This window comes from Poecilia reticulata, linkage group LG1 (assembly GCF_000633615.1).
Source record: "Poecilia reticulata strain Guanapo linkage group LG1, Guppy_female_1.0+MT, whole genome shotgun sequence".
Classification (NCBI taxonomy): domain Eukaryota; kingdom Metazoa; phylum Chordata; class Actinopteri; order Cyprinodontiformes; family Poeciliidae; genus Poecilia; species Poecilia reticulata.
This window is the reverse complement of record NC_024331.1, coordinates 3,394,714-3,409,963: the sequence shown is the minus strand read 5'-3', so window position 1 is coordinate 3,409,963 and position 15,250 is coordinate 3,394,714. Positions and strand designations below refer to the sequence as shown.

The window sequence follows — 15,250 nt, the reverse complement described above, 5'->3', positions numbered from 1 at the left end:
AGTAGAGAGAGAAACCAGGAAAACATCAGGATCTAAAGAGGGCTGTACCAATTTCCTGGTTTTCATTTATAAACTGTTTATATACTCTTCCCTTTTGTTCAGGTTAAATAGAAATAGAAGGTCAGTTTGGTGTGTTTCCACAATTTATATTCTGATTATGAATAAAAATAACTCTGAAACTATCAAATCCATTCATTCAGTCTTTCAGGGATTGAAAAATACACAGAAGAAATGTAAAATGGTTAAAACAGTTATAAGGAGCGGTATTATGTAAAATCCACATTTTTAATTTTATCTTGTTATTTTTTTTATCAAAAACATACTTGGAGTTTTGATTTGATTCTTTCATGCTTGTTTGAAAATGCCTTACTCTCCCATTGCAACCACTCAGCTGTGAAAACATCTGGGGGACGAAGCTCCTCTTCACAGCTGCAGTTTCCAAGCTTCTGCCTCACCCAGCAGCTCTCCCTCACTCAGCTCCTTCAGACTAGCCAGCAGCAATTAGCAAACACCTGGTGTAACTATGCTCATCAACTCCACAATATAGGAGCTACTTCTCTGTAAAACAATGTTAAAAATGTTGGGTTAATAAAGGAGCCATGCTGTGATGACTTCCTGAAGGCGGAGTTCCAGAAAGAGTCGGAGCTTCTTAAAGAGACAAAGGCCCAATATCAAGGCACTAAATTGCAATTTTTTATATCTGATATACGTTACATTTTCATTACAACTGAAGTTAACAGACTGTGCTATAAAATGTCACTATAAGGATAATTTATCATACCTAGAAATTTGTTTAGCAGAATAGCAGAGTTCAATGGATTTAACTGAAAACAAAATGCAACTCACTCTGTCATATTGCGCAACCATCTTCTTTGAGAAATATCCCTTTATATGGAGCAACGCTGCTAAAATAGAAACTGAAAAGGCATGAGAAAATTCCTCCTCAGTGTTTTTATCAGATATATGTGTTGCATTATTCTTCATCATTAGCTAAACAGAAAGCATCAACCTTTTTTCTTAGTAAAAAGAAAAAAAAAGTGACAAAGCACAAGATAAGAGAAATGCTGATATCAATAGTTTGTCCATTACAGGTCAGCTGACTGTCCTGCTGAACAGTTACAAAGCTGTTGCTTTTCGATCCCTCCCCGTCGATCAATACGGAGGCATACTGTTTCAATTTTGCCCGCATCGATTTTCTCTGCAACGCTCCGACCCGAACGCATTCGTCTCTCTGAAGGAAGGAAGATTTGATTTACTGAAGAAAAATTGGAGTGCACATCACAAAGATTTTTTGCCAGGCAGGAGTGTGACATGCCAAAAGATGGATGTGCCTTGGCTGGGAAGCCTCTAGCCTAAGGGTGTCCATTAGAGCAGCACGGCGGCAGAAAATGAGCTGCGTACACGAGGAAGGAAGGAGGCGCGGAGGGAGACCAGAAGGTGGAACAAACTGGAAATAAGGAGTCTGCTGGTGTCTGCAACCTTAATTATGTTTCCATAAATGCGTAAAGCTACTGCAGGAATAACACCGCCGTTACCATCACATCACACTCCCCGTTTTCTCCATGCAAAGCCGGCTTCTGCGGCACGTTAGCCGCCCCATTAGGAAGCAATAAAGAGGCGATGTGAGAGAAGGGAGAAAGACGAGAGCAGAGTGTGTCTGCTGGGACCGAGTTGGCGTGCTCCATCATCTGCCCTCATCTCCTTTCTCTGTCTGTCAACTTTGTCCAGGTGTCATGTACATGAGATGATTCCTGACCCAAATAAACACTGCAGCCGGCGGCGTCCTCAGAGGACCAGAGCCCCGAGCGGGAGGAAGGGAGAGAACGTTGGAGTGAAAATGAAATATCTGTCAGTTGTTACGTGTGTGTGTGTGTGTGTGTGTGTGTGTGCGTGCGTGCGTGCCTGCGTGCGTGCGTGCCTGCGTGCGTGCGTGTGTGTGTGTGCGCGCGTGTGCGTGAGTGTGTGTCTGTTCATGTGTTGTTTGCTGGCAGTTTCTTTATATTCATTTTTGTCATTTTTCTATTTTATCGGGAATTTGTGCGACAGCAGTTGTGTTTTCATTACAAATGTCCGCAAAACTTTTTTTGATGATCTACTAATGCAAAAAACACCCACAATTCCGCAAATGCAGCGTTTCCGTTAAACAAGAAAAGCAATTAAAATCCCACGTGCTACACACAGACATGCTAAATGTGCTGCATCATCATCCTATGACTACTTCCTGTTGTCTTCTTCAGGATTTGCGGCAGTTGCAACATCCAGTTGTTGATCATGTGACCTGTCTGATGTAAAAAGAGTGTTTTCATTTAAATGTTGTGAAATAAACCAATTTTGATTCGGCTGGGGAAAAAAAACAAAAAAAAACACTTCTGCCTACTTTTTACTGAATAACAAGTATTTTTCAAAACGGTTCTGTTTCCATTAAACAAATTTAAGTTGCACATTTATATGGTCGATGTGCTAATGCAGCATTGTTAATGAAAAGGATTCACGGTTATATTAATTACAAAAAAAAAAAATCTAAAAAGTGGGGCATGCATTTGTTTTCAGGCCAAAAGTAAAATCCACTCGATGAGCAGCAGAAGGTGGAGCGAAACGACGACTTCAGGCCTGCAGAGTCAGAAAACTCCTCGAATGATTCGAGAACCTCGATTATTACAATTTCTCGAGGAAAATTTATCTGCATTGAAGCTTCGTTAAATTATGCTATATTATGTAGGGCGCCATGTTCTGCCCGAATCATTATTTGTGGTGGGCAGCACCCTTCCTTCCGCCAATAATTTCAGCAGAAAAACTTCATCCTAGCACAAAGACGTTTTATCAAAAAGTTTTTTTTCAAAATTGTCTCGTTTCCATTAAGCAAATTTATTTTTGCAATTCCAATTTGTGCAATTATATGCTCAATGGAAACGCAGCTAGTGATGCCTTTGGTTCAGTTGTGGATCTGTCCGCGTTTTGGGAAGAAGTGAAAACAAACAAAGCATCAAAATGACAGGAATAAGGAAAATCCAACAATGAAACAGAAGCAGATAGAGAAGCAAAGTCTAAACGACAAGAAGGGAAGGAAGATGACTGGCTTGTTGTGACAGAGGAGAATAAAGAAAGAGAACTGCAGACAAGCAGCGAACGGCCGTCCAAAGAAGAACAAAAAAAATAAAGAAAAAAATCACCAAACACCTCTGTTCTCCAGAGAACCAAGCCCCGCTAAGCTGGATATGATGAACACACCAATTGCGTTCAGGCAGGTCACACACTGTGTCAGAAGATATTAGATGCCTGCCGTGAGCTAAACAACAATTCCCATCAGCCAGCAGGAAAATAATATTTTCATTTTCGGATTCTTTATTAAACGGAAACTTTGGGGAATACATTTTCACGGCACGAGGCGGAGGAGGGGGAGGCTTTATGCCTCGGCTGCGAAAGGACACCATCATGTCGCCTTGCGTGTGGTGGTGCTTTTCAATTTCACAGCTGGGAAGAAGCCGTGTGTGTTTCTTTGTGTAGATCTGAAGGTGCAGATGTTGCTTTAGAGCGAATTCCTGCGACGCCTGCAGGTATTCAGGTGTGGAGAGCTGGTTTCCCCATTCTTAGTTTCTGTGTTTGTTGCGTTTGCAGAACCAGATGTTTCTCTTGCGTCTGCATACCACGAGCTTTTATAGTGCAAAGCTGCACCCACCTGACCTTCACAGTAATTGACCAAAAATATTGATGTAATGGCACAGGACTGATTGTGATTTATTAAAAGAGGGCTGCGCTCCGAGGCCCAGTGCCAGTGGCTCCCTGCACCTATCGGCAGCCATTAGGAAAGCCATCAATAGCGCGGCGGCAGCGGCAGCTCGTAGAACACAATATCCATACTAAATGGAAGCGTGTTATGTGAGCATACATGAAGAAACGGACAGAAAGCAAAGACAAAGGGAGATCCAGTCAGGAAGGAAAGCACTGGACGGATAGCTCACCACAGACCGCTACAGGAGGAAAAAAAAATAAGAAAAAGAAAAAAAAGAAAAGCAAAGGCGGTCACAGATAGCCTTCCTGCTCCGACGGCAAGCTAAGCCCCGCCAGACGAGTCTCTGGAGACTCGGCTCGGCCTAACAAGCATGAGCCAGCAGCCGTCTGCAGCTCAGCCATTACACACTACCTGCACAAACAGCCATCATTAGGGAATAGCCGCATTGGATTCTGCTGCCCATTTGGCCAAACAAACACAGAGGATAAGGTTCCCTCTGTTCTTAATGGGAGCCCGGCTTGTTCACATGGCTTTTCATGTCTCTCTCAGGCCAATGCATCATTCGGCGCACGGGCCGACAGCTGGTTCACCTTTAATAATTTCGGGGTTTTTTTATTAAAAAAAACAACAAAAAACGCTGCGACTGTTGAAGGTATATGTGGGAAACAGTGGAAGATTTTATTTTATGAAGCGAAATGAAAACAGGTGCAGTTTTTGTTTGTTTCCCAAATAATTATTTTTAAGGAGGCTTTATGTACGATACTTCTTTGTCACTATTAGCTCCTCAGAGCCAGAAAACATCATTTCAAACAAACCTTTTGTAAACACAGCAACAGTTTTAAGTTTGACTGGTAAAACAGGATACTAAAGGCCCCTTTAGTATCCTAAAGGGGTCTTTAGGATACTAAAGACCCCTTTAGTACCTTAGGGTACTAAAGGGGTACCTAGCACGGTACCCCTTTAGGATACCGTGCTAGGTGCCGGTACACCTAGCACCTAGCACCGCCCGGTGCTAGGTGCTAAAAGTTGCTAAAAGGTGCTAAAAGTTCCCAGTATTTTTTTTTTATTTTATTTTATGTAGGTTTGCAACTAAAGATTATTTTAGCCATCGATTATTCTGATGATTAATCACTTAATCAAATACAGAAAAGTGGTATATGCTGAAGTTTTTTCATTTAGACCTTTCTGTACAACATTAATAGATGCAAATAAACAAATTAAAATAATTTTACAAGTAAGAAGATAAACATTTTATTGCCTTGAATGCCATGACAGCATTCCTTTAGTGAACTTCTGATCATTCATAGCAAAGGATTCATCTGCAGTGAAACAAATACTTCTATCATCAACATGTGACAAGCTCAGCCTGTCTGCTGAATCAATGCAGCATAAACCTGATCTAGTGATTATTTTTTAGATTTGCTGATTAATAAATGATTAGCAAAAGACACTGCAGAATTTGTCAGCATGAATCTAAACTTTTTTCACCTGAAGAGCTTTGGCAGAACAGATTAACAGATCAATGTTTTCCTCATCTTAAATGTAAATTGTACATATTTTTGTTCAGTTTTTTCTTAGTTACTGCTTTGAGTTTGTTGTTCCTTCACCAATTGCCCTTATTTTGAGTCTGTATAATCCAGTTAACGATTAATCGATTACCACATTAGTTAATGATTATTTCAATAATCAATTTGATACAATTAATCGCTTTGGGTGTACTTTTGGCGTTTCAGGAATAATCTAGAACTTTGTTCGATATTAGCACAGATACAGATATTAATATTTGATCAGTGTATCTATGGTCCCCACAGAGTTGAAAAAAAAAAGATGTGAAAATGAAAAGACAAGTCCTTTAAATCCTACTTCCCCTTACCTGCTGGACGAACTTCCCCAGGCTCCGTGTTTGTCAGTCAAAATGTTGACGATCTTCTGGATGAGCTGAGTGGAGGTCATGTGGTCGCGGAATTTAGCGGCTCTGATCAAATGGTCGCACATTTTCTCCTCATCTCGCTTCTCTGCTGCGTACTGGGCGCAGTTCGACTGCAAGGGAAGGGAAAAAAATATATTAAAAATCAGAGCAAATGAAGTCATATTTTTCCCAAATTTGTCAAAGGAATGCCCCTTTTTAGCATTCTAAAATATAAAATCTGCAGCTACACACACACATGCACGCATACACACACACACAGGTGCAGACCAGAGTAGAGATATGAGACTCGCAGGGTCTCTTCTGAATAAACGGAAAGCGTGTGGGTCATTTCTGCCCTTGTGTCATGTTGATTAATAACAGTGGACATGCATTTTCTAATGCCCTCCAGCATACGGTACCACAGAACACAGAGCGGCCATTTTTCTCTGTCAGAATATGTTATCAGAACAAGCCTTTGAACTCTGTAGCAACACCTCCTGAAATGAATAGTTATCTTATAAACAAACTCACAACTACTTCAGAAACAGTTTTTAGCCTCCTATTCATGCAGTGCTTGTGGCTGACCCAGAGCTGCACCCATTCATACTGTGTTCACATTTTACATTTTCTTATGAGAGATCTGACCAAAAAACTCTGAACAGCCATTTAACCCTTACAATAGTGCTATTTTGTGTCTCTGCCTTCATCAGAATAACTTTAAAGGGGCGGTATTATGTATTTTCCAGGCACATAGTTCCACCTGATAGCACAATCAAGTAACTACGTTACCTTCAGTTATAAAAATGCTTTAAATATCAAATATAACGAAATAAATCTGACTTTGTAATTTAACACCTTGAAATTGGGCCTCTGCCTCTTTAAGAAGCTCCTGCTCTTTCTGAAACTCCACCTTCAAGAAGTCATCACAACATGGCTCCTCTATGAACCCCTAACAACGTTTTTACCTGCGTTTCACTGAGAAGTAGCTCCTATAATGAGTTCAGTTCCACCAGGTGTTTGCTAATTGCTGCTGGCTAGTCTGAAGGAGCTGAGTGGGGGAGTAGCAGCGGCGGGGTGAATTGGTTGCCATGGAAAATTAAAGGACTTTTAAAACATGCATGAAAACATCAAAGCATAACTCCAGGTATGTTTTTGATGATTGGATAACGTAACACGATGTAAAGCTGAAAAAGTCAATTTTATAAAACACTGCCCCTTTAAGATGTTTGCTTCCCCGACAACAATACAGCATCTAGGAATGAAGAAGCACAGCTGAGACCATCCCATACTTAAAAAAAAAAACACAGTAAATCATTTTATAATAGGCCCTTCTCTTCCATTTTAGAGCCAACATTTCAGATCTGACAGGAAATCCATAGGCATAAATCACATTACAGAGGTCTGCTTTAGAGGCTGTGTGCCTTTAATTATCAATCTATGTCTCTTTACGTGACATTAAAGTGGGTCCTGACCTTCCGGCGTGATGAACTGGGAAACGGCTAAATGAGCAGTGTACAGGAGGGAGACGATGGAGCGAGCGCTTGGAACTTTAAAATGAGGCTGTGTGTGTTTGGTGCTGCCGGGTTCCTACATATTTGTCATTTATTACAGACTTTTTAAATTGTACTCAGTGTTAATAATGATGTTTTGTGTATGTTTACTGCAGATGATTCTAGAGAACAAAGAACCTCCCACAAACCATCACTTGGAACGGATGGACAATGGAAGAAAAGTCTGTCAATGATATTTCAGTAGCACGTTATAATAACTACTCCTAATTTCGCCTTTCTACCGTTACTCAGTTGTTAATTTACTCAGTTGTTAATTAATAAGACATTATTAATTAAGGACGATTCATACTTAACGTAGAAATTAACACATTTATAAATGCTTTACCCATAATGACCAAAACCAACATCTGAGTGTTTATTCCTGATTGCAAACGTTCAAATGAATGTACTAACATATACACACATTATGTAGAATAGTTTGGGGCATATTAAGTTATTATGAATTATATGAGTAATGTATTGTGCTTTTTGATGTGCATTTATATATATATATATATATATATATATATATACTAATGTATATTAAAAATGTCTGAGATTGTATCCAGGCTCTGTCTATAAGCTTTAAATATCTTCATCTGAGACCTGATTCTTGCTCCAATATGGGGATGTCAAACTCATTTTTGTTTTAGGCCAAAACAAGATCCTGAATGTTCTTAAAGGGCTAGTGGTGCAGGAATGCATCAATAACAACAAAGCCACAAATTCTTTGGAGCTAATTTAGAAATATTTTCAATATTTACGTTTAAGTATGACGTTAAATGCTACTTTGTTAATTGTCACATCGATCACGGACCAACCAATAACTTGACATTAAATAAGGCCGAGGCAGCGGAGTTGTAAAGTACAAAACACTGCCCCTTACAGGAGGGAGTTAGTGGTCCATTAAACCCAATGGTTTTTGACCATTTTTGTGGAAAAGCTGCAGTTATGGAGTAGTGAGACAAAAAAAAACCCTGGGAATCTATATGTGAGTTTCAACAATCACAGGAAACTGGGAGGACTGGCTGATATAATTTGGAACCTGGAGTCTTGAGGGCCACACAAAAAGCTACGGTGGGCCAGATTTGGCCACTGGTCCTTGAGTGTGCATCAAATTCCAGACTGAGAACAGCAGAAAAAATATTCCAGTATCACAACAGACCACACAGCTGAAAACGCGCAGCTACAACTGATCGGGTTTCATAACACTGATGCAAATTCACCCGGAGACCTGAAGCAGAGTCCATTTCCATCTGTGGCTGCCTGAAACATGCAAGGTCTGCAGCACTAATCAACGGTGCCGGGTTCAAACTCATAACCATAAACAAACACTTCATCACCTGCCCAAACAGCCAAGTCCTCCACGCCGTAATGAGCTTCGCTCATATCCAAAAGCCGGAGTCGACCATGGGACAAAAAACACCAAATCCAGAAGACGGCGGCCTAAAACAACAACCAGAGGAGCTGAACGTATGAGCAGTGCCATTAAAACGCTAAGCTGGGTTTCCTCTGTAAGTGGAAAGGACAAGTCAGCGTTGCTGCCAGGGGTCACTCCGTTGATGTGGGTTTAATGAAGGACTTATTGTGTCATGTTAATAGAAAAGATGTAATAAAATACAAAATACTTGATGCTGCGTTCTCCTCTACTAAAGGCTCACTAAAATAATAAGACAGTGTAAAATATATATTTTTTGTGTGATTGGGCTTTTAAACTGAACATTTAATTGTTGGAATGCTGTGCAAAGTAGAAATAGTTTGAAAATCGCCATAAGTAATAAACCAATTAGTCACATAATGGATGAAAACAAGCTCAGACTCTCTACGCTCAATAGTGATTTTATTGGGGCCTTAATATACATTTAGCAATATATTATTTATATAATATTTATTCAAAATATTTTGGTATTTTTTGTATTTTATTTTATAGTTTACCTGCACGACTAACACTTGTATATGTGTACAGTATTTAGTCACAAATAGTTTTTTGGCATTTTTTCTGTGTACTCCAGTTGCCAAGCAACAACATTTTGCTGTCAGATTCACTGCCGTGTCTTTGTGCAATGAGAGAAAAGAAAGTCTAAAACAAGCAAGATAATTTCCTTTTGCATAATTTAGTTTTTCTTACCTTTTTTTTTTTTTAATACTGGATGACAAAAATCTTTAGTCTAATGCATCGGCCTCAACCAGCTGCTTTTATTGAGGGACAATATTGCTTACAAAAATTTCAGAGGTTTAAATTTATATGTTGTTTCTGCTTAAAAAGTAATTCAGTAATTTATTTATTTTGGATATCTAAAATGTCTTATAGTTATAGTGAGAAATGTTCGTCAGAAATTAAAGTATAATGATCTTAAAATATCAGGGTATTCATGCATTATTCTGCCATTACCAATATATTCATTGGAAATGGTCTCAAACCAACAATATTATCGTTTATTGCGATAACTTCTGCGACAATTTATCGTCCAGCAAAATTTGTTATCGTGACAAGTCTACACGTGCAATTCAATTTTATATTTACTTTTTAATAAGCTCAAAATATTTAGAAGTTCTCGGCACATATTTAAAAACCAAACCTAAAAATCTAAAACAAAAAAAGGTTTTAAGTTGTCCATGTTAGTCAGCTGCAGCAGAAGCGGCCGGGTGGTGGGACTACGCTCTGTCAGCTTGCTAAGCAGACAGCCACAAGGGCACAACTTGCTGGCAAGAGGGACCATTATGACTTACGACACTGTAATCACGGGCAGCACCTCCCATTACACAGCCTGGCTGACAGGGTCGTGCTGCTGCGCGGAAGCCCACTCTACTGTGGGAGACAGCTTGGTGAAGACAAAATTATAATGACTGGCATTAATCGAGTCACTTACGCCCCAGTCGCGTCTCCCACAATCCATTCGAGGTTAAAAAACAATTAAACAAATATAAATGTGTTGTGGAGTTTTGAAGAAGAAATGAGGTGACTGGAGAGAGGAGGGAACAATAATCATCACAAGGATTATAGCTACAGTATGTAAATTGTGCTCAATATTGTTTTTCATATATTTAAAATACACCTTTATTTGTCACAATAGAAAGAGCAAAGTCAGGGGGGAGACATGAGAGCAAAGGCCAGCAGCAGACCATGGGAATTATAGAATTGATTATAACTTGATGAGAAAAAGCTATCTGGTGCAGGGAGAAACTAGACAGCTATCAGGACAGGGATTTTACACACCTTTCAGAATCCCTCTCATTACTGTACTAGCTATTTTGTATAGCTAGCTCAGGCTAGCAACCTGAACTTAAGTTATATAGCTAGCTTTAGCTAACTATATAGCCTGTATAGTTAGCTTAGGCTAGGTATACAGCTAGCTTAGTATAGCTTATATTTTCCCGTCCAGTTTTTTCTAACACTTCATTGTCTGATGTTGCAAACAAGCAGCTGCGTCTCCATTGACTATAAGATGCAAATTTGACATTTCAAAAATAAATTTGCTTAATAGAAACCTGCCCATTTCAAAACAACCTGCTTGATACAAAGTTTTGGCACTAATATCAGGTTTTGATTTTTTTTTTTTTGGCCTTATCAAAGTGTTTCCATTGCCAAACTGGAATGGAAACACTTTTTTGCACTATATGGATCACATGATCAACAACTGGATGTTGCCACTGGCGCAAACCATGAAAAACAAGACAGCATAGGATGTAGTTGGAGGATGATGCCTCGGCAGATCACGCGAACGAGCTTATTCAGGTGCAATTTTAATTAGGTTTTTTATTTACGAATTTTTCCTCACATCTGTAATGTAAAATGAGCTAGTGATGAGAGGGGCATTGGTGATTTTCTCTGAGTGGGCTGGCAGATAGCTCTGCCACACTTTGAAAACTACGGATCAGTACAGGAAAAAAATGAAATCTGGGGTTTAGCACTGAACTTGTTATGTGATAACGTGTCTCTTTTCCTCTGTGATGTGAGTGGGTTAACCGGTGTTAACCCACTCACAGAAAGGAAGCTCATTACAAGATATCAGCCCTGTGTTTATGAATTAGAGTGACAGAAAAAGGTCTAGAGGAATTACTGCGCCACAACCCTGACGGAGTGGATGTCTGAGCGTCTAAAAGTGGAAGGAAGAAGGAAAACAGCAGAGGCGTTATTAAAGTGCTCGACTTGCAACCTCCTGACAATGGTGGCACATCTGGGCTGGAAGCTTTCAGAGGTTCGTCTATCGCTCTACCAGGCTCTCCCATTTCTCCCGTCCGTCGACAAGCACTCCCTGAGGGTTTCATTTACAAACGGGCAGAGAACGCGTCCAGAAGAAGGCGACCCATCACGCTTGTCCTTGTCTAGTATCAGAGAATGCAAATGCAGAACAAATAAATTCCTCCCGGAGCACAATGGAGGTCTGGGGAGACAAGAGGACGAAATGAGAAAGGAGGATGGGGGTTTGAGTTGTTGGGGGGGGGGGGGCTCGCTAAGCAAAAGTACATTCTGAACAAGTCCAATTGGTTTCAGAGAGCTTCTCTTGCACTTGATCTCTTGCCCTCGAGTTTTCAAATTGCAACATAAAACGTCACCGGGGGAATTCAGACAATGGGCTCGGGGAAGATGCGAGTGAAAGGGAGAGGAGGGGGAGAAAAATGAGGGCTTAAAAGTACAATGGCGAACAAAAGTCAGCAAATGACAATGTCTGACAGCTACTTCAATTCTGAAATGATGCCCCTGTCATCCAGTGCTCCCCAAGTATTGATTTTTTTTTTCCTTCTCTTGTGTCAGAAGAAAAAAAAAATCTAATCCAGTTGAAACATATCCCTTCTGCTTGCAACAGCCCCCGATGTTAGTGGCCATCAAGGTTAACGCAGCCACTACACTTATCAAAGCGACTCCCTCCTCCTCCCGTCTGGTCCATCTGTAATGGACCGGTCACCATGCACGGCTGCAGGCCTCTTCATCTTCGCTGCGTAGGAAACGTCCCTGTCTCTGCAGGACCGCGCCCTCCTGTCGCTAAGTTTGTCTGCAGTGCCGCCTTTTGCAAAATAACTCGAGCTGTGTTTGAAGGTCAGGCATCACAAAAAAACCAATGAGAATCATCTTCTGCAGACGACAAATGGACTGAGGGAGGAATTAAAGTGACATTACAGAGCTGACATTACAGAGCTGCAGCAGTGAATGTAGGCTGCAACAGAGTCCGAAACAAAACCTGACCAAGTATGTTTGGTCTAGTTTCTAGTGCAAATGTCTTAGAACACTTGAAATAAGAGAAAAGTAACTTACAAGTAACTTTTCAGCAAGATATAGGACCTTGGTTAAGTCGATTATTCCTTAGTATTCATGAAAAATAACTACGGATGCATAATCCACTTTTTTTTTACTTCCGATTGCTACACATGAGGTTTATTATCAACTGATACTGATCAAGTACAAGAAAGCAGAGCTGACTTGACTTAAGTTTCTTTTTTAAGCGCAGACATAAATGTACTGAATTACTAATTTATTTGATAACTGCACCAGTACAGCACACTTTAATAAACAAGCAGCTTCACAAGCTTGAACAACATGTAAAACCAAGTTTAATCTGTTCAGACAGTGATATTAGGAGTAGAAAAGCCAGTGGAAAATAAATAGTAAAGAAACTGAAACTGACAAAAACAATAAGTTGAAGTTGGTAAAAAATGTTAAAAAAAAAAAAAGAAAAAAAAAAAAAAGCTGCAATAAACCTCAAATGGTTCAGAAAATGTAATTAGGAATTATAGATATGAAGTAAAAAACAAAAAATCCTGATGTCGCTCAAAAGCAAAGCACAGAATAAGACTGAATAGATCTGCTCATCGATCAGACACATCGTCATCAATACCCAATCTAGAATTTTTGTCGGTATTGGGATTGATACAGATATTAATATTGGATGGATGCATCTCTAGTTATAAGCTACAAGACATTTTACCCATATAATAAACTAAAATTTCTCGTTCCACTGGCAGATTATTTCACTTATAGCCTATAATTTTTCATCAAAATGAAAGAAGTATTGACTTAAAACAAGCTCCTATTTCTTGCTGAATAGTTTTGTCGTATTTTAAGTGTACCAAGACATCGGCACTAGAAACTAAACCAAAAATACCCAGTAGGATTTCCTACTCCAACTAAACAGTAGAAAAGGTTTAACACAGACCAAGTACAGATAAGAACGTGGAAAAGAACATGATGCAAAACACAGACAAAGCCTCAAGAAGCTCAATGTTTCACTTTGATCCAGCACTGCAGGCTCACCTTCAGAGAACGTCTGAGCAGTGACAAAAGAGAAGCAGAGGCAGCAGCGGAGAGGAGTCATATTTTGGGCTTAGCTGGTCACACATAATGATGGGACCAGTACAGGAGGTACCTGGGGACTTCATTATGTTGACAAGACAGCAGGCCTGAGACTGCGGCTCCCCAACAACCCTCTGTAACCTACTTTCCCTCCCTATCTCCAATACAGCAGTGTGGAGCTGAACCTGCTGGAATAATCCGACAAATTCGAACCGTATTGTTCTAATATGTAAAGTTTCTCACTTTCTTTTTTTTTTTTCTCCACAGCACAATCTTGGGAAAAGGCATGTTGCTGTTCTCTTCCTCTCTCGTTCTTCCTGACAACAGATTTTGCCCATAATGGGACGGTGGGGCGCCCGGCCCTGCTGACAGACTACATTACAGCTGAGACAACTACATGACAGCCAGCTACAGTAGGTGGCAGCTATCAGTCTGGGAGCTGCCATCAGTTTAATGTGGTGAAAATAGTCTCTGGGAGCCGAGACGCTCTCTCTCTATGGGGCCGTGTTGGAGCCACACCTCTGTTCAGCCGATAAATTCAGTTTTTATACTTCGTATTATCTTATTGGTCATCATTTTAGTATAAAAAGAAATCCATAAATCATCCATGCAAAGGAATTGTGCAAAATTAGCTGAAGAAATACTGACAAATGTACAGTGTAGTCCAAAATTATTATTTAGGTTTGAATTGAGCTTTTACACTTCTTATGTCTCAAAGTAACTAAAAGTCTTTTGAGTGGCCTAGCTAAAGGAGAGGTATCATGTAAAATTTAGCTTTTTGAGCTTTACATCATGTTATAACATTATTTCCTCACCAAAAAAATACCTATTGTTGCTTTGGTTCTTTCATGCATGTTTAAGAAATCCTTTAATCTCCATGGCAACCATTCAACTGTGACCTTTGAGGTGCAGCTCCTTCTGCCTCACAGAGAACTCCTCACCCACAACTCCCTCACTCACTCAGCTCCTTCAGACTAGCCAGCTCAATTAGCAAACACCTGGTGGAACTGAGCATCTGTTGAGCTCATTATAGGAACTACTTCTCAGAGCAACGCTGGTAAAAACATTGTTAAAGGGTGAATAGAGGAGCCATGTTGTGATGACTTCCTGAAGGTGGAGTTTTTAAAGAGACAGAGGCCCAATTTCAAGGCGTCAAACTGTGAAATCAAATTTCTTTTAAGTCATATTTGATATATACAGCAATTTTATAACATCTGAAGTTGTAAATTGGCACTATGTGGCTGAAAAACACATATTACTGCTCCTGTGATGTGCTGAAAATAAAAGTTAATCTGTGAAAGAAGTTTAACTTTAGTGTGACGATAAGGAAGTCTTCCAAACTCTTAAAGCGGCACCTTTCTCCTCACAGCCTCTCCAGTCCTGCATGCAATGGAAGAGCCGTTAACTAAATGCTAAGCACTTTCTCCTTGGAGAACTCTATACCACAGCACAACGTCCAGGCTGTCTTTTGTCTGATGGTTGAAGCTAGACCACGCTAACACAACATAACAAGCTTCAGCTCAATGTTAATGTCATTAACACGGGGAGGCGGCCCCGGCTCGTTTTACGAGGCCAGCGGAGGAAACATTGAGGCGGAGAGCAGTAATTAGCTGCTATCATCTGGCTTTCAGGGTCTCTCCAACAGTCAATTCGATTACTCCGTATAGCAGCAGGAGATGAATCAACGGGCTACATGAGAAAAGGATGAGGCTCAGCAGAAAGGAACAGCACGGCGAGGAAGAATAGAAATGACTTGGGTCTTGCTCACTCTT

General features: G+C 40.2%; 1 protein-coding gene across 1 annotated transcript in view; it reads right to left on the bottom strand.

The window, feature by feature from the left end:
* Positions 1-15,250, bottom strand: part of lrba (LPS-responsive vesicle trafficking, beach and anchor containing) — a 233,103-nt gene that overhangs the window by 117,801 nt on the left and 100,052 nt on the right. Inside the window, exon 36 of the mRNA XM_008405468.2 lies at positions 5,604-5,770. Coding sequence (XP_008403690.1) covers positions 5,604-5,770 — 167 coding nt within the window. The remainder of the gene's footprint in view (positions 1-5,603; positions 5,771-15,250) is intronic.